Source organism: Galeopterus variegatus, unplaced genomic scaffold (genome assembly GCF_000696425.1).
Source record: "Galeopterus variegatus unplaced genomic scaffold, G_variegatus-3.0.2 Scaffold2897, whole genome shotgun sequence".
NCBI classification, from domain to species: Eukaryota; Metazoa; Chordata; class Mammalia; order Dermoptera; family Cynocephalidae; genus Galeopterus; species Galeopterus variegatus.
Window position 1 is genome coordinate 265,595 of NW_007729008.1, and position 19,749 is coordinate 285,343.

General features: G+C 34.0%; 1 protein-coding gene across 1 annotated transcript in view; it reads left to right on the top strand.

Annotated features, from left to right (window-relative positions):
* TTC37 (tetratricopeptide repeat domain 37) overlaps positions 1 to 19,749 on the top strand; it is a gene marked incomplete at its 3' end in the record, with an annotated part of 55,666 nt that overhangs the window by 11,257 nt on the left and 24,660 nt on the right. The window contains exons 2-16 of the mRNA XM_008583372.1: positions 602 to 692; positions 3,956 to 4,099; positions 5,571 to 5,662; positions 6,094 to 6,169; positions 6,716 to 6,856; positions 8,849 to 8,947; positions 9,065 to 9,173; positions 13,225 to 13,365; positions 14,318 to 14,419; positions 15,275 to 15,414; positions 17,556 to 17,642; positions 17,716 to 17,819; positions 18,336 to 18,462; positions 19,082 to 19,258; positions 19,597 to 19,721. Coding sequence (XP_008581594.1) covers positions 603 to 692; positions 3,956 to 4,099; positions 5,571 to 5,662; positions 6,094 to 6,169; positions 6,716 to 6,856; positions 8,849 to 8,947; positions 9,065 to 9,173; positions 13,225 to 13,365; positions 14,318 to 14,419; positions 15,275 to 15,414; positions 17,556 to 17,642; positions 17,716 to 17,819; positions 18,336 to 18,462; positions 19,082 to 19,258; positions 19,597 to 19,721 — 1,754 coding nt within the window. The remainder of the gene's footprint in view (positions 1 to 601; positions 693 to 3,955; positions 4,100 to 5,570; positions 5,663 to 6,093; positions 6,170 to 6,715; positions 6,857 to 8,848; positions 8,948 to 9,064; positions 9,174 to 13,224; positions 13,366 to 14,317; positions 14,420 to 15,274; positions 15,415 to 17,555; positions 17,643 to 17,715; positions 17,820 to 18,335; positions 18,463 to 19,081; positions 19,259 to 19,596; positions 19,722 to 19,749) is intronic.

Here is a 19,749-nt window from a genome sequence, read left to right on the forward strand (position 1 = left end):
AAAAAAAAAAAAAAAAAAAAAAAAAAAAGACAAAAATCCCTGCCTACACAAAACTTACATTCTGGTAGGGTTAGGGACAGATAAGATAAATAAATAGAATATATGGTGTATTTGATGTGATAAGTGTTTTGAAGAAGAATAAAGCAAGGGAAGGGGTTAAGGGAATGCTGGGTGGCTGGAAGTAGGGGGATGAAAAGATAAAATTTTTTTTTTTTTGTCTTTTTCCGTGTCCGGCAACGGATCGCAACCCTCAGTGTCGCCCCCATACCGGACCGGGACCGGCAACGGGATCGCAACCCTTGGTGTTGCTCCCGCGCCTCGCTCAGCCGCCGCGCTTCCCAAGCGGCGCACTATCCAGTGCGCCACCGGGCCGGCCCAAAAGATAAAAATTTTAAAGTGTGTCCAGAGAAGGTTTCACTGAGGAAGTGACATTTGAGTAGAAATTGGAATAAGTAAGGGAAATATGCTGTGCACATATTGGGGGGAAGACTGTTGCAGATAAAGGAATCGCGGGTGTCTTTTTCAGATGGTTAAGTTTGTTGGAACTCATACAGTTAGGTAGGTGTTATTGTAGATTCACTCAGACTTTTTGCCTTGACAGAATGTCCAGCAAGGAAGTGAAGACTGCTCTGAAAAGTGCTAGAGATGCAATCAGAAACAAAGAATACAAAGAAGCCCTGAAACATTGTAAGGTAACAAATATTCTTTTCTTTCACAGTAAAAATATGTTACCCATTTATAAGCATTATTCATTTGTAATATGTGAATAATTTCCTGTCCAAATATAACAAAAGTGGTAAGGCCATTAAGTAGAACCACTAGAGTGGTTGGATTAGTAACCCCCAATTAGTAGGATAAACTATTCCTGCTACTTAGTTTTGTCTTTTTCTGTATTGGTAACTTATCAAAGCAAAGTTCTCAAAACCTGAATATATCATAAGTATCTTTTCATGGGTTGTGTTATGAAATGCTACTGTATCTTAAAGTTTTCATTCTTTAATGGTGTGTTGACATTCTAATTCTATTTCGTTTGTGTATGGGCCAGTCAATATTCTAAATCTCCTTTGTATGCTGATTGGAATGTTTCCATTCAGAGGGAGAAGTTGAATGTTCAGGAGGGAGAGAAGGTAGTGGTAGGATGAAATCCTGGGGAAATTGGAGAGGATGGGATCCAGAGCTTGAGAGGAGGGCCTTTAACCCTTCTTCTGTCTTCGCAAGAGAGAAGATAGGTGCAGATCCATACAGTTATCAGGTTTGTGGATTTGGTGGTGGGGTGATAAGAGCACTCTCCTCCTATGGCTTCTGTTTTTTTGGTGAAGTATAAGCTGAGAGTGGGAGAGGACTTATATAGTAGGGTTGAGACAAAAGAAGGTCTGAAGTAGTTGTTATTCAGAGTGGGAAACAAACTTACTAGTAAGGATTGGAAGGATTACCCTAGTGAGTGCCCATTTGAAGTTTCATGTTATTAAAGTGAAATCAGTGAATTTGGCTGTAGGTTTCTTCCTTCATATGCAGCTTCTATGTTTGGAGATGGGCATGATGGGGTTCAACTATGGATGGTGAGAAAGATGAGGGGAAAGAGAGGCAAAGGAGTAGAAGATGTGCTGACAAGGGAGTGATGACAGTGATGGGTCATGGAGTCTAAACTGGGTAAGGAGTGATGAGAAGCGGGGTAATAGGTAGTGAAAAAAGGAGGTGGAGTCAAAATATTGGAGATATCAAAGGCTGAAGAGTTGTTATCATGAGACCATTACGGTGATTGATCTGGCAGGATAGGAGAGGGACAGAATAGTAGCATGCTGGAAATCCAGATTTTGGATGGCTGAGTAGTGTGGAGGTTATAACTGAGAGGCAACAGTGTTCAATGGGACATCAACATGAATGTTAGAATGAATACAGGGATTGAGGTGGAGTAGAAGGATACAAAATTTTCACTGAAGGACAGTGGAGTTCCTAGGAGGTTGGTAACAACAGGAAGGATGTTTTTAGTAGTATACGTGAATTGTTTGAGCTTCAAAAGTAATAGGATTTTCGAAAGAGGGAGGAAAAGAAGAGGAGCATTTGTGACAGTGTGAGCAAGGAGAACCTCTCCTCACCTTCTGGTTCTGTGGTATGTGGGATATAAGAGAACAGAAATCTACTGCAGCATGTAGGGGAATATCTGACCTATAGGGGAATATCCAAGTTTCAGTTGAGGCAGAACTTGGTGCAGTTTAAAGAAAGGTTGAAAATATGGAGAGAACTGAGCTGTCCCAGTTTGGGAGTTCCAGAGGGCACAATGAAAAATTTAGAGAGTGGTAGGGAGGGAATTGGGCAAGATTGGGAGAAGTACACAGCAATATGAGGATGAGTCTAAGGGGTAAAGGATACCCTTCTGAGGTTTAGGTTTCTAGTGATGACATTGAGCCCAGCAGGGATGTGAGGACATGATAGTATAATCCTGATACTGAAGAAGGTGGGCAATCCAAACTAGGGGTGGGGTGGGGGGTGGAGTAAAAGAAGGAGAGAGGGACTGTTTCAGCACTAGGCTTATCTAACTAATGTGCATATGAATCTATTTCCATTATTATATACAGCAGCACCATAGATTTTCAGTAGGTTTTCTGCAAAATTCAGATATGAATTCCACCAAGTAGTTCATCATTTATACTGGAGAGACTCAACTAGGAAACACAAATTGAGAACTAATCAGTGGCAAACACCTGATTTGTAGTGACACACAATGTTGATTGAGACTAAATGAATTTTTTAATAAGGAAATGTTGCATCTTAGTGTATTTTGCTGTAATTTTGTCTAATCATCACATTGTCTGCTTGTGGGGCTTTATGACATGGTATGAGCATCCCTTCAACAGAGCCTTTTCTGATTTGTGCAGTTGGAGTTAGGTACTTTTTTCTCTGTGTTCTCTCAGAACCTCATATATGCTTTCACCACACTGTTGTAATTATTTCCTTAAAAATCTGTTTCAGATTCTGAACACTAGGCAGCAGGCAGGTAGTCGGTACTTACTGATTGCTGGTTGACTATGGCATTTACCATTTGTTCAGTAGTTATGTGCCAGCCATCATACTTAGTGTTGGGAACATAAGCATTAATAAAGCCCTAGTGTCTAGAGCCTAATTGTTGTGTGTTTTTAGGAGGCAGCATTATTGGTTAGAATGGAACTTGTGCTGTATATTGGTAACAGATTGCGAAAAGTGTTATGTGGCAGCACATAAGCCTGGTTCAACTTGTGGAAATGTTCTTATTTTCTCTATTTAAAACCTTAAAGGCTAATTTCATTTTAGCTGCTAGTTTTGTTTTTCTTTCTGTAGAATATATTTGCTTTCTGCTTCAAGCTATTTTATATTACCTTAGCACATAGCTGTTATTTCTGAAAGCAGTATCTCTACCTATAATTTTTATTCCAGTTGGCAGGTGTTGTTTAAACATTCATTCTCACTATTTATTTTGAACATATTTGGTATAGTCATATTGGGGTGAATCTACTTGCCTATCCTGTAATTTCAGTGAAAAATCCATCTGTCTAAAATGGGGAAACACTGTCATGGTGAAGGAAAATTTGAGAGTTGAATGATATGAAATGAGATTGAGAACAGTTTTGTGAGTTGATCAGTAGTAGTGTGCAGTCAGGAGGGATGGTTGGTAGTTACTGTTCTTTTTATACCCAGTATTCTCAAAGAGTAGGGGGAGGCATTTGATGGAGGCGTCAGGATCACGTGGGCAGCTTTTAAAAAATGTGCCTCCAGTTTCAAATCCCTTATAATCACTGATACAGTCCAACTCCCTCTCTCCTTGAGGAAACTGAAACCAGAGAGGTTAAGTGGCATTTTGAGGGTCACCCAGTCAGTGGTAGATCTAGATTTCCTGACTCTTTATGTAGACTTTTTGTTGTTGTTTGTTCATCAGCTTCCAAAATTTAATGATCTTCTCTTTTAATTTTTTTTTAATCAGACAGTGTTAAAACAAGAGAAAAATAACTATAATGCCTGGGTTTTTATTGGGGTTGCTGCGGCTGAACTAGAACAACCTGATCAGGCCCAGGGTGCCTATAAGAAAGCTGCTGAACTAGAGCCAGACCAATTACTAGCGTGGCAGGTATGTAGAATTTTTTTTTTTTTTATATTATAGGAAAGGATTTTTTTGCATTTTTCAAAATATAGGTAACAGTATTAAAATAAGCATTTAAGGGCTGGCCCCTTGGCTCATTCGGGAGAGTACAGCTCTGGTAGCACCGAGGCTGTGGGTTTGGATCTTATATAGGGGTGGCCGGTGCGCTCATTGGCTGAGCATGGTGCAGACCACACCATGCCAAGGGTTGCGATCCCCTTACTGGTCAAAGAAAAAGCGTTTAAACCACTATTTGCCCTATGTTAGAAAAAAATTTAGATTTATTGGTCTTTTAAACCTGAAAGTTAGTTAAAAAAAAAAAAAAAGCGGTGGCAAGGATGTTTACTACTATTTAACATTCTATCCAATGGAGTATTTCTAAATGTGATGACTCAGATTGAAACATGACTACATAAACCTCCAACTTAATTATATGTACATATAAAAACATCTGGAATATTCTTTTTTAGGCTTACCTGAGGAAAAAGAAATGTGTATTAAAATGTTTTCTAAAAATAAAACAATATAAAAACGTTCAATTCTCTATCTTTGAATGCAAGTTAAATTCTTTTTACTTGGTCTTAATTTTTTTAGTTGAATTTACCAACTTTTTCATATTTAATAACTTTAATTTGCTTCAGATCTCAATGACATCTTTGAAACTGTGATTAATAGGAGACAGTAGGCTCTAGGGAGCGCAAACCTGTTTGTCTCAGGCTCACATGAATAAGAACTTGCATGAGGGTATCTGGTAACACAGAGAAATGGCTGCTTTTAAATGTACTGATTGGTTTGGGATATCTGATCTTTATTTGAATCAAAAATGACAATTTCCATATAATATTTGGATTTTTTTTGCTTGACCATATAAAAATAGCGTCATATAGATCTTAAATCTTCTCATTGCACGCATGTTGTATACACACACAAAATGGTAGCTATGTAGAGGTAATGGATATGTTAATTAGCTTGATTGTGGTGATCATTTCAAAATATATACATATATCAGAGCATCAAGTTGTACACCTTAAATATATACAATTTTAATATGTCAATGATATCTCAATAAAGCCGTTTAAAAACCATGTTCTGCTGAAATTTTAATAAAAAGATGTCACCTTAGGGGATAAGATTATAGAATAACCATTGAAAAATGTTTTTTGTGAAACACTTCCAATGTATTTTCAAAAGCAAAGAGAATGATATAATGAACCCCTTTATGCCCATCACCCAGATCCAACAAAAATTCACTCACAACCGATATTTTTTCATCGGTACTTTTGTGTGCTCCTTTTCACCCCCAATTATTTGTTGGCACATTCCAGACATACTTCTGCAAATTATAATAATCTTTTATCATAAGTAATCTTTATAGATTATCACATTATTTAGCAAAATAGTTGAATGTGGGAACATAAGACATTTTGGGAAGAATAATTACTACTACTTTCTCTTTCAGGGGTTAGCAAGCTTGTATGAGAAATGTAATCATGTAAATGCTAAGGATGACTTGCCTGGTGTTTACCAAAAGCTCCTGGATCTTTATGAAAGGTAATGAATATGTGAGAAAAACCCAGTTTCTTTAAAACCTTGAATTAGACTGAATTGGTTAAAAATTATATAGAAGTATTCCAGACATTTACTGGGAATTAGAAAGTGTTTTTCTTTCAGACGTTTGTCATAGAATCTCTTGATTGTGAATGAAATAGAATTAAAACATTACTAGTAAGAGGATTGACTAATTTCAAAACTTTGATATTAATTTCAGTCAATATGATGAAAGACAATATTTCTTAGACCTTTTATTTTTTATGAGACACTCATTTTACAAACTCTTATTGTAGAAGAAAGAGGGTATGTTCTAATTTAAAATAGTGCCTGGTAATATTACTGGGATATTTTAAACTTAGTGGTGTTTTAAGTCCTCGGTTATTTTCATTGATTAAATTTAAAATTTTATTTTATTTTATTTTTGTTCTAAGTGTTGACAAACAGAAATGGTGTGATGTCTGTAAGAAACTCGTGGATCTGTATTACCAAGAAAAGAAATACTTAGAGGTTGGTTAATGATTTTTTGGGGGTCCTAGACTTTTTAAAGATAAAACCATTATTAGAAGAAAGCTTTCATTTAGCTTAAAGAACAATTAAAACTTAATATGCAGTATGATATTAAAAGAATTTAAGAGCTACTTCAAATTACAAAGCTTTGAAAACTGTAAATTAGAAGACACATGCAATGTATTGTAACTTCTAAACCTTTTTGAAACTGGGCAGGGTATAAATTAAATAAATAGAAGCATCATCTGTGGAACTTAGTGACCCAGCTGTGGTGTCCCCATGCTGATGCTATAAGTTATGGGGACTGGGCACGTAGTCATCATTCCTGTATCTACTCTGATATCTCCATCATACTTCTTATATAAGGGCTGTGTGGATTTTCCCACTCAACTTATTTTTTATGGAGTTCGTAATAGATAGGATTCTGTGCTTTTGCTGTTTTTATGTATTAACAGATAAAAATAGTTTTTTTGTAGACTTTATATTTTTTATTGGCATTTTTAGTATTTAAGATAAAATAACCATTTTAAATCTTCTTTGCAATAGGTAGCTCGAACATGGCACAAACTGATAAAGATACGGCAAGAAGAAGGTGCAGATAACCAAGAGCTTCATCAACTATGGAGGAAATTGACTCATCTGCTGGCTGAGAGTACTGAGGAGCAGAATAATGAAATTCAGCAATTGGTATTGATTTGTTTATTCCTCAGTTTGTATCACAAAAATTGATCATTTAATTGAATTTAGAAAATGGAAACATAATGAAATAATATAGAAAAGTACTATATGTCAGACTAAGTATTTTGTAAATGTACTATTTTAAATTCATAGAGACTCTTCCTGATAGAGTTAGAATTATTGGCCTACAGTCTCATATGAAGTCTGGATGGAATTGAATTAGTACTCAGGGTATCAGAATTTCGTTCCTTTGTATTCATTAGAATCCACATTAAATCAATAACTTAATCCCTGTAAAAAAGAAACTATAAAAATTGGCTGTCACAAAATTGCTGTAATTTCTAAAAAGTTGTACCTTGAAGGTGTGCTTCCTTATACTTGTAAACTAAGAATAGTGAATTACCTTGAGGTTTAACAACTCAACTAGAGTATTTAGGGCATTTCTGTTTAGGATTTAGAGTATTTACACCTAGAAAATATTCCTTTTTAGTGTACAGATTTTCAAGTAATTGAAAATAATTTTTAAAAGACATAAAAAAACCATTCATTTTGAACTATGATTTGAAAATATCTCTATCATTCTTTTGTGATTTAAGTTCAAAAGTCAATTTAATTTCTTATTGTTATAAATAGCAAGTAAATGTACACTTGTTAAACTGAATGGAATTTTTAAACCTAAATAATTATAGACTCTATAAAGGATGTGAAGTCCCTTTCCTTGTATGTTTGTTCATTTGTTCACTCGTTAAATTGTTCCTTTATTCAGAAAATATTTATTGAAAACCTACTATATTTCAGGCAGTGTCCTAAGAGCTGTGGATAAACACGTGACAATAAGGTTTCTATTTCTTGGTGTGATAACAGTGGTTTATCAGGGCATAGATTCAGTTGTGGAAAAAAATAGAGTTGTGACAAAATTAGGTAGCTTACCAGCTTCTCTTAAATCATATCTTCATAATATACCTTCATTATTTTTCTTAAAATAGTATAGGTTACCAGAATATCAAACACATACCAAAATAAGCAAATTGTCCTTTTGAATTATTATTTCTTCATGAAAGAGAATTAATTATTCTTATAATTTTAAGAATTGATCTCCAACTGTTAGAAATAAGATTTGGGGGAGGTTTATTTTCACCTTGAAAACTGAGTGTTCAGAAAAAAATGTATCACCTATTTTTCCATTTGGAATAATTTCATTTCTATTTTTAAGACCATTTATGCCAGCTAGACTGTTTTGTTAGGCTACCCTTTTTGAAAGATTATTAACTTTATCAGAGCAGTGAAATTTTACTTATTTATATAGAATTTATACAATACTTCCAAAGAAAATTTGAGGTAGTGAACTGTATTATGTGTTTTTATTATTAAGTCATTAATATTCATTTAAAAATGTAAAACTTATGTAGCCAAATGAATGGTCTAAAGTGCTTTAAAGTACTTGCCTTGGATCTTACTGTTGCTGTTCTTGCTCAAGACATATTTAGAAGCCTCTTTGGGAATTTTCTTCAAAGTCAGTTAAAACTCTATAAAGCAAGTGATTTCATTACAGTTCAGTCATATCCCTGTTTTTCTTTTACCAAAATTATAACTCACCTTCATAAAAACATTTTATAAAGGTTGAAGATTTGAACCGAAGAATGTGCTATTGATTTCAGAAGAAATATTTTTAAAATAATGTGGGCAGTAGGAGCTATACTAGCATGTAAGACTATGCTCTGGTTGACTGCTTTGTAGGAGACAGCAAGCACTTGAAGAATGTTTTGTTAAATTAATGTTGTTAATTTATAGTTATCAGTAATTAGTTCAGTGCAGTCTGCTGCCCAGTTGGAATTAGAATGCTTTCCAAAACTTATGTGTACAATTTTTTCCTCATAGAAATTGTCAGGGCCAGACACAAAATACATCTGTAGTTTGTATAAGAGAGTCTTATACATTTAACCGTTTATCACATTTCTAATTTAAGTATGCTACTGATGATAGCCTTTTTGTTTGTTTCAGCTTTTAACTGCATATGAGAATGCATTGGGCTTATCAGATAATATTCCTAGTGAAGATCACCAAACACTTTACAAGCATTTCATTCAGTGTTTATCCAAAGTAAGTTGATTTTTTAAATCTCTAATGTGACTTTTATGTATTTCTAATTAGGAAAGTGTTCACAAATGCATTTTACTACTACTGGAATTTAGTTTATTTTGCTTTTATATTTTCAAGTTTCCTCTTGAGACTGCTAGGTTGAAGAAGGCCTGTGAAGGAATGATAAACATCTATCCCACTGTACAATATCCGTTAGAAGTGCTTTGTTTGCATTTAATTGAATCAGGTAATTTCTTCTTTATTATTGTCCTAGAAGTGTGTGATTGTGTGGGAGTGACATTGCAATCAGTCAAAAAATGTCTTAGTGCCTACCATATGTAAGGTATTGTTTCAGTGTTTCTGGACATAAAAGAACACAATATGTAGTTTTTGTGCACATGAGAAGGCCAATAAAGGTAGGAAAATACAGCAATACAGAGGAATTGTGAGTTACTGAGTTCATTCTTATTGACAGCAGGAATTGAAAAGGATCTTGAATTTTCCATAGATATTAGATAAACAGGAGGAGGTGAAATGTACTCCAGATGGCATGAGCAGAGCTGTGGCACTAGGAGCACTTTTAGGAATAATAATAATGTTGGTTGTAAGAATTTGTGGAATTGAGTTGGGTGGGAGGGGGGAGAGGGAGGAGGGAGGGGGGTTTCGGTAATGGGCCACAATAATCAACCTCATTGTATATCGACAAAATAAAATCAAGAAAAAAAAAAAAGAATTTGTGGAATTGAGTTGGGTGGGAGGGGGGAGAGGGAGGAGGGAGGGGGGTTTCGGTAATGGGCCACAATAATCAACCTCATTGTATATCGACAAAATAAAATCAAGAAAAAAAAAAAAGAATTTGTGGAATTGAGCAACTCAGTTTTAGGTACATTCCAGGGCAAAACATTATTCTGGGGTGGAAATTTAATAGTTAATGCAAGACAGGAAAAAGCTATGTTTAATGATTCTTTTTTTCTTTTGATTGCTCCTCTAAACCAAACTTTACATATGCGTCTCCAGAACTGAAAATCTGGAAGATCTCTAAGGGCTGACCTTCTCACCCAAAGTACTTCAGTATCTGTAGAATTTGTTACTTCACAGCAGTTAATCACTGGGTTCTCTTCTACTGAGGGCAAATGCATTTTATTTTGTCCTGCTTTTCATGTTGAGACTTGAAGATTCGTTTTCAAAATAACTCAGTTTACAAAGCTTCATATAACAGGTAGTAAATAGCTTTCACTGTTGTCATCTGTTGAAATGTTTTTCTCCTGCTAAAAGACCGTTTTGATTTATTTTGCTTTGTTACTGAAAAGGGGCAAATAAAAAAGCTTGGTTCTTCAAATTCAAACAGAAAAGAGCTTCTTTAAGATTTTGTGCTGTACAAATATTAGAAAATCCAGATAGAAATAAGGAAATGAATGCCATCAAATTATACGTGTTGTGTTTTTTTCCTCCAAAGTTAGGTTTATTTAAAATAAAAATTCTGCAGTATTGATCAGTTTCTTTGGGATATAAGAAATGAATTGTTACTTAAAATAAACACACCTCTTTTTTGTAGTAAAGTTTAAGAAACAGAATTCCATAGGTATTAGCATCCAACCTGGACCTCTTCAGAAAACCCTTTATCCTTGGAGTTTTAGCATTCATCAACCCCTAGTCCAGCTTGCCTTTTTGAGAAATAAAAAGAATGTTGTCAACCTGTTTTAAAATTGTTAAATCTGAAACCTTAGAATCCTTTACATGTTAAAAAGAGCAGATAAGCTAAATAAATGATTTTCCATTTAAAAGCAGGGAAGTCTATTTCCACTCTGTTTTTATCCTCCACCAAGGTATGTATTTAGTTAGTATTCTCAACAAGAATTAGTATGGAGTAGAGGAGGATTGGGAGTTGAAGCTGGAATATTCTTTGTCTCATTACACAGGATCATTAGATTTGTTATTACTGTTGCTGGTTTTTGAGAATACTATAGAAAATTCCTCTCAGTGCCACTTGGTTGTATATAGAGAGTGTGTTACCTAGGGCTAAACATGAACATAGTTTCCCCAAATCTCCTTTTTTTCTGTAATTGTGAAACAATTATAACTTCTGTTTTTATAACTTCTAGTTGTAGATGTTTGTTTCTATAACTCCCAGGCATTAGCAAAGGGAGTACGTTAGGAAGGTTTACCTTGTTGTAAAAGTTGTTTCTGTTCATCTCAGCCTTTTGGAAACTGTTGTCATGGACCTGCCCACACTTTGCTTACCTACGCACCATTTTAGATACCCTAAATATGGACGATTATTGGAGCGATGCATGATTAGCTTTTCCTCTTTTCATCCTAAGGGTATTTTCTGTGCTTTCATGTAGCCAAGGTAGTGACATGAATTATGTTTTTTATGGAGTAAGAGAGTTTTGACTCAGATGAGTAGAGATTGGAAGTAAAATTTTAGTAGCCATTTTTTTTTCTTTTTTAGGATGGTGAAGATTTTAAATTTTCTATAGTAATTTTCAGCCATTGCCTATTAACAGATTAAGCCTTTTTGAACATCAATTCGTGATGGTATTTTTAAAGAATTATCACAATATTTAATGAATGCCTACTATGTATAAGATACCATGCTAGTCTCTACTCTCCAGAAGTTACTATTTAGCTACAGTGGCAACAAAGGCAGAGTATCTATGTTATAAGAGTAATAATAAAGGTGTATTGTGGTATTAGCAAATACTGTAGACCTGTGGTTCTTAAAGTATGACCTCTGGACCAGTAGCATTAGCATCACCTAAGAACTTGTTAGAAATGCCAGTTCTCAAGTCTTACAACGGACGTACTCAATCATAAACTTTAGAGGTGGGGCTCCAGCATACTGTGTTTTAACAATCCCTCTAGATGATTCTGATGCCTAGTGTAGATTATGTCTAGTTTAGACAGTACTACTGGATACAAGGGGAAAAAGTCACTGCTTTGCTTGGGAGGATGTGAGTGTTTAGAACTGGGCAGATCTATTCTTGGAAGCTATAGTGAAAACATTGACAAAAGGAAATTCATGTCTGGAAGCATAACAGTAGCAGTCTTGTGTCTTTTTAACTGGCTTACTAATCAAAGTAGTATTTCTTCCAGTTCATTTTCATATTTTATCAAGCAGTACTAGTTTAAATTTTTTAGCCATTATGAGTTCTTTTACTTTTTGGTACTGATTTGGATTTCTAAGTCAATATATAATATATTACTTATGGATTATGCATTGGTGTGCATCTCGTTTTGAAAAATTTTAAATATATAAATTAAATGGTGTTATTGCAAAGAATTTACTTTTTACATCTGTCTCTGAAACAGTGGTTCCATGTGTGGTTTAGGAGTATATGTTTTATACAGATATTAAAGCATCATGTCTTTTTTTTCAGATGAGTTATTTTTGTTTGTTCTCTGTATTTATTGCTTTAAGTTGTAGTCTATTTGAATAACTTATTAAAATTTTTCCTGTGTGATCAAGTAATTTATTAAAGTGATGAATGCTATTCACAGTTTATTCTAAAGATAGAAATTACATTTCTCATTTGTTTTTATGCTTTTCTGGTAAAGGGAATCCTAAGATTGATTGAGGTTGGAGAAAATGGCAATAGAACAGAATATATAATGTTCTGTAAATTATTTTACTGAAATAAATTTGAAAATAAATGTAGGTATTGGATGCTTATTACATAAGCTTAACCATGAACTTATGTAGAAAAATATAGTTTTAGGAAAGTGTGGAAATGTGCTGCTGACTTGTAAATCTAAAAAGAATGTGATTAAGTCCTTGTACAGTGTCCTGGTGAGTAGCCCACCCATCTTTTGATCCTAGGATGCTGGAAGAGTACGAGTACTCTGGATCTGGCTACCCATGTTTCTAGCACTGCATGGTCACCCTTGGAGAGAGATTGGTGAAGACACTTTCCTTTGACAGGGATTCCTTCATTTTACAACCAAAATCGTTACTGCTGAACAGGAAAGAGAGACCTGTCAATTAGTAAGCCATGTGACTTAGCCTCCTGGCAAGTAGCAGTAGGTCTCTTGTTTGAAACCCTTGAGTATGACTTCAGGTTCAATGTCTATGGGTAGATATTTGAATACTGGGTTTAATATTTAAGATAATGAAAGCATACAATGTTCTTTATAAAATATTAATATTTTCTGCATTTGCTGGTCTATTTATGGTTTGAATTCCTGGTATCAAGATATGATGAAGGATGTTTAGGGCAGCTTTTGAGATTTAAGTATATAGTTTTTGTCTCTTAGAATCTTGGTATATGTATGCTAAAACCTTTTTCTTTTAATTCCAGGAAGTCTTACTGATGAGGGACAGCAGTATTGCTATAGACTAGTGGAAATGGATTCAAAAAGTGGTCCAGGCCTCATTGGCTTAGGCATTAAAGCATTACAAGACAAAAAGTATGAAGATGCTGTTAGGAATCTAACAGAAGGTAAATGTACAGTGTATGGCATGTAACATGAGGTGTAATTATTATTTAGTCAGTAGGCATTTAGTTTTGAGCCTTTGTATAAGGAACACATATCTAAGATGGAAGGGAAAAAATGTACCTGCTGCATACCTTGGAGTCTGCTTAGGTTTGAATTCCAGCTCTGCCACTCACTAATTTCAAGACCCAGGAAAAGTTAATTAAATTTTCTGTGTCTCAGTGTTTTCATTTGTAAAACAGGAAATGTATGTATATATAGACACACACACATATATAATTATATTTATAGATAGAGAGTGCACATGCGTGTGAGCACTTTAGGAAGGCTTTAACTTAGTCTTATCCGCTATGATGTTTCAGGATGAACCTACATTCAAGTTGTGATCTGAATGACAAATTCAAGCCAGGCAGGTGGGTGAAGGGGATGGGAGGAGCATTTTAGGACAGGAGATGAATCTGTGAAATAGCCTGAGGTAAGAAGAAAACTGTTGTTCAGGGAACTGCAGGTAGTTCAGTAAGATCTGAGTATGAATTATGTGTGTACAGGAAGAAGTGAGGTTGGAGAGGAGCCTTGCAAACCTTGTTAAGGAGTTTGCACATTATCCTGAAGGCAGTGTGAAGTCAGTGAAAGGTTTTAAGCAGGGGAATTTTGTAATCTGATTGGTATTTGTAGAAATATTCTAGCTACATTGTAGAGAATGCATTGGAGTGGATGACAAGCAGTTGCAGTGATATGGGATAAAGATTGTGGAGGTCTGAACTGAAGTGATGGTGGTAGAGTTGGAGAAAAACATATGAAGAGAAATGGATTAGGACATGGAATCAATGGGACTTTATGATTAGATATGAAAGATGAGGCAGAGGGGAGGAATCTGATTTGGAGAGGAGATGGTAGTGCCATTCATCTGAGTAGTCACAGAAACTTTAGCTTTTGTGATTGTTTTTATCCTTTTAGGCTTAAAAGAAAGCTCTCTCTGCACAACTGGATGGTATCATCTGGCAGAAGTCCAAGTCAAAATGCACAGACCTAAGGAAGCTGTTCTTTCATGCAATCAAGGTATTCTTTTGGGTTTACACGTTAAGGGTACCCAACTCAGTTTTCATCTTAAAGGAGAAAGGTAGTGGATTAAAAAACCCAGATGCTGTATTTTGTATTTTAAATTGCTGACTAATTTAACTTTCATTAAAGAGGTTAACTAAATACCAAGGCTGCATACATATCTACTAGTGTATATATTTTTAAACTGACAATGATTATTTATCAAAGGTTTCCTGCATTTGGAATTTTGAAACAGTCAGTTTAGGTGTGGGTGGAGGTGCTCTGTTTTTGTAACAAGGAAATTTCTGGTGGGTTCAGGAACTTCATGAGTTCTTAGTTTCTCTCATGTAGATAAGGAAAGTCTTAGGCATCTTGGAGCCTGTCTGAATGTGAAGGAGTGAAGTGTGAGGATAGGAAATCATAAAAAGTGATTCACTGTTCCTGGTCCATCTTGTAGGTTAGCCTCTGAAACTGACAAACAGTTCACCCTGGCCCATTCTAATTCAGGTTTCTTTTCACCTTCTGGTATCCTTAGTTTGCTAGTAGAAATAGATGTAGTTACAGATGTTTTGGCTAAGGCAAACCTTTATTATGTAGGAGATATAGATAGCCATTGTTGTGTTTCAGGATATTCAGGTTTATTATATGCCATGTGAAGATAGAGGTTTTACATTCAGATATGTTTTGTTTTAAATTCAGATCTTTTCATAAGGACAGGGAAGAATTTATATTTACTTTTGAATTATTCTTCATGTATGTTGTTTTGGAAATCTGTGCTTATTGTATCTGCAATTTATTATATGCCATCCTTAAAAAGAAAAAAAGAGTGAAGTGATATGGTTATCTTCATTTAGATATTCTTACTTTTGTCAGCTCTGAAGAACATAAATAATCTTAGTGTGTCTGGTGGCAGTCTTCATCAGAAGAATCTTTGTCTTCGTTTGAAAGCAGAGGCTTTGATTAAACTATCAGATTATGAATCTTCAGAGGAAGCACTTCGTACTCTTGATCAGGTAGTCTAATCATCAAGTTTTTTCCTTTAAGTTTAATTAGTTTCCAATCAACCAGGCAACAAGCACTCTCTCCTTACCACAGATATTTACTTATACAAATTTTGTGTTTAGAGGTATGAATTTACAATATGTGCACTTTTATAAATCGTTCACACACTTGGGAACTTCTAAAGTTACTTGTTTGCCTCTTGGTTAAGTACTTACAGATGTCTTCATATGAAGCAATTTCTTTATTTCTAACTCTTATTCCCCTTTCTTCTTTTTGCCCTCTTTGGTAATTACTACTTGATTATACTTAATTTGGGCTTCTAAATTTTTTCCTCCAGAAAATGTTTTACAGATTATTGACAAGAATAGTTAAGGATGCTGGTAGCTTCAAGGTAGAGAAAGTTGTTTATTTGTTTCATTCAAAGAAAGATTAATATTTAAAGAAGGAAACTGATTTCTTAATGCTTTTGGTTCAAGCAATTTGAAATTCCCTAGCAAAAAATAAAACGACATACTCAGCAAATTATGAATTATAACAACATTGTGCCTTAAAGATTTTTGTCAGGTAAAGGCTATTTTTTGACTAAAATTAAAATTATATCACTCAGTGGATTGCCGAGTTTTGAGTTGCTTTAAAAAAAAAAATCATTGTTTTGTATATTTCAGTGGGCTTTGCATTTTGTAATATTTTGTAATTTTTTTTAAAATTAGAGCAGTTGTCAATATTCTTCAACAACTAATATCTTATTTTCTCCTTGCCTTCCCACTAATAATGTGTTTTGTGTGAGTGCTTCGTAAGAGGTCTTTCCAATAATTTTTTCACAAAACAAAATGAAAAGTTTCTTGGAGAACTGGAAGAGTCCAGATCTTAGACAAAAAATCTGAGTCCAGAACATCTTGTCATGCTGGAGAGCAAGGAAACTATGAAAGACTAGCTAGGATCATGTCAAAAGGACTCAGGAGCTGACATAAAGAAATTCTCACTGGCTGAAGAGGGCACCAGTAACTGCAGTGTATTGAAATATATCAAATATGTTTAGGTACATGTATTTGTAATGAAAAAAAAAATCAACAAACATCCTCAAGAAAACAAATCTTTGGAGGATGCTAAGGAGCCAAATGGAAAGAATCAAAGCATTTATCTTGCCTTTCTTATATTAACATATAACATATGAACATCAGGATAAACAAATAATGAGGAGAGGAGAAATTTCTCTTTGTTGAAGTATTCTGTCTAATAAGGGAAAAAGGAATGATAGAACTAGAAAATCACCATTTTGCAATCCCTAGTGAATTAACAGATCTAGGCATTGAGGATCAATGGCTGCTAACATTACGAAAAGAAGTACAAGAACATACGCTCAGCGAAGTATAAGAACACATAGAGTATTCCTGCTAAGACATCAAACCTGAATCAGATCAAGCTTCTAGACCTAACTACTAATTTACAGAAAATACAGAGTACCAAGGAACATGTAAAACACCATAAAAATATATTCAGCAAAATCCAGTCTGTGAGAAACTGTGACAAATGGGCCATATTTTTTAACAGTTAAATTGTTAGGGAGAAAAAAAGAGATGGAAGGGTACCCTATAGATTTAAAGAGACATATCAGCAGTTGAAATGTATGTACCTTATTTGGATTTTCATTAAAACAAATAAATTGCTCAAATACTTTATAAGATAACTGGGAAATTTGATGATATTAAGGATGTAATGTTGGTTTTGTTTAGGTGTGATGACGGTAATGTGGTTATTCATTTAAAAATGAACTTATCTGTTAGATATAGATACTGAAGTATCACAGATAAAAAGTTATAATATTTGGAATTTGTTTCAAAATAATCTGAGGAGTGTGGTAAAATGGGTGGAAGTATAGATGAAAAAAGATTGCCTTTGTTTGAGTTTATAATTTTGTAGCTGCATGATGAGTTCATGTGGGTTTATCATACTAATCTCTCCAATGATATATTTGAAATTTTCCCTAATGAAAAGGTTACAAAAAAATGGAAGTGTTAACAGTGATAGAAATCAGAATCTGTGTGTCTTTATCCTCTAGGGAGGCTGCTCTTCTATAATCATTCTTTAAAGCAAACGTTACTGCAGTTATGCTGAAGGAGATTTATAGCAATTCTTTACAATTATTTTCTAGGTTTCTGATGCAGATAATATCCCAGGGCTTTTGGTTCTCAAAGGCTTGGCCTATCTGAATGAAGGCTCATTAGATGAAGCTACAAAGGTTGGTTTTTTAATTCAAAAAGTTAAAAGTCATTTTTATGTGGATATGGGATTGACAGGCATCTATTTTATAGATTATGGAAGACCTTCTCTCTTCTTACCCTGACCTAGCTGAAGCTCATGCCCTCAAGGCTTTGATTCATTTTGCCAAAAAGGACTATCTACAAGCAGAAAAATGGTAAGGGTGTATAGATTATTCATAGATCCAGTCACATCTTAGTTTATTTTATTTCTCAAAAATTTAAAATGAGTGGGATTGATAAAGATTCAATTTTGTATAAATTTGATTTTTGTATTTTTAAGAAATGTATTTAGCATATAGAACAGTAATTATAAAAAAATTCTATGATGGGTTTCAAATCTAATTAACTGATCATGTAATGTTCAGTAAGCAGATGTAATGTTTGGTATATGCTCTGAAAACTTAGCACATGGTAATGGTAAAAGGACATTGTGCTTTTTTAAGCTCCTCTTCTCCAAAAACAAATCATTTTTTTCCTCATTATAATCTAAATCCTAAAGTAATGACTTGTTTCTAATTTGGCATCCTTGAATCACTCAAACTTTAGTTCTTCCAATTAGGAGTCTCCTATATTATATATATATATATATATATATATATGTATATATCTATGTAGGTATTTATTTATTTATTTATTTTAATATTCCTTTTTACTCCCCACTGGTGACTTAGTTTTCAGAGAGCATTGGAGAAAGATGCTGAAGTTGCTGAATATCATTACCAACTTGGATTAACATATTGGTTCATGGGTGAAGAAACAAGAAAAGATAAAACAAAGGCTCTTACCCACTTTCTGAAGGTAAAGCAAGTGCTAATATTTGATCCTCAGTTGAAATGACATTATAAAATCAAAAACATAAATAATCATAACTTATGTACTTTTTACTGAACTGTTTTTTTGTGTTTCATCTCTCACACATAAGGTTTTGTGAGAATGTTATGTGGGTTTTCAAGGAGCAAATTAAACCATAAAAATGTAAGTTACTTTTTTAAAGAAATATGTGTTATAGAAAATGAGATGTAATTACCTCTGGAAAACTATATTGTTTTTAAGGACTTTCCACTGCAGTCTTATGGGCATATGAATCTAGGTGTTTAACTTCTTGTATTTTAGATGTTTACCATTTATAAGTTTTACAGTAATATCTTGGCTCACATGAGCAGAATAATTTAATAATAATAGCTCTAATTTCACATTTCTTTTATCAAAAAAATAATATTTTTACACTTCTGTTTTCTATTTGCAGTGAAGGCCAGCTTTCATATCTGTTTTAAATTTTACATTAAGGATGTTTTGGCATATTTTTGTATATTGAATAAAATTTCCTTTTTTAAAATCTGTATATTTATCTTTTGTATTTTTAAAGACTCATCTAAATTAACTTTTAATAATTTTATTATCAATATTTATTTCAAAGGCTGCAAGACTGGATACATATATGGGCAAAGTTTTCTGCTATTTAGGTCATTATTACAGAGATGGAGGAGATAAAAACAGAGCCCGTGGTTGTTATAGGAAAGCTTTTGAATTAGATGACACTGATGCTGAATCTGGAGCTGCAGCAGTTGACCTAAGCGTGGAGCTTGAAGATATGGTGTGTCTAATAACCACTGTTGCCTTTTTGTTTTTTCTCCTGAGTATGTAAATGGAAATATTTTTATATATGTATACTTGGAAGTTATCATTAGTTTTTATTTTTCTTTGTAGATGCAACAAATATTTTTCCTCTATTTAGAAATAGAGTAAATTTTCTTTTCATCAACAGATATTAAATTGTTCATGACTTATTGTTGCAACTGTGTTTTGGTGTATACTAGTATAAGTTTAAAAAATGAGAAGTAGGAAATGAAAATATGTTTGTGTACTTTACATGGGTGTTCAGTATTTTCACAGTGTTTGATGTCTCTAATATTAGTATTTTCTTATTATTAGGAAACAGCCTTAGCTATCCTAACAACAGTAACTCAAAAGGCAAGTGCTGGAATGGCAAAATGGGCCTGGCTTAGGCGAGGACTGTATTATTTGAAAGCTGGTCAACATTCTCAAGCAGTGGCTGAGTAAGGCACCTTATTATATTTAAGCTGT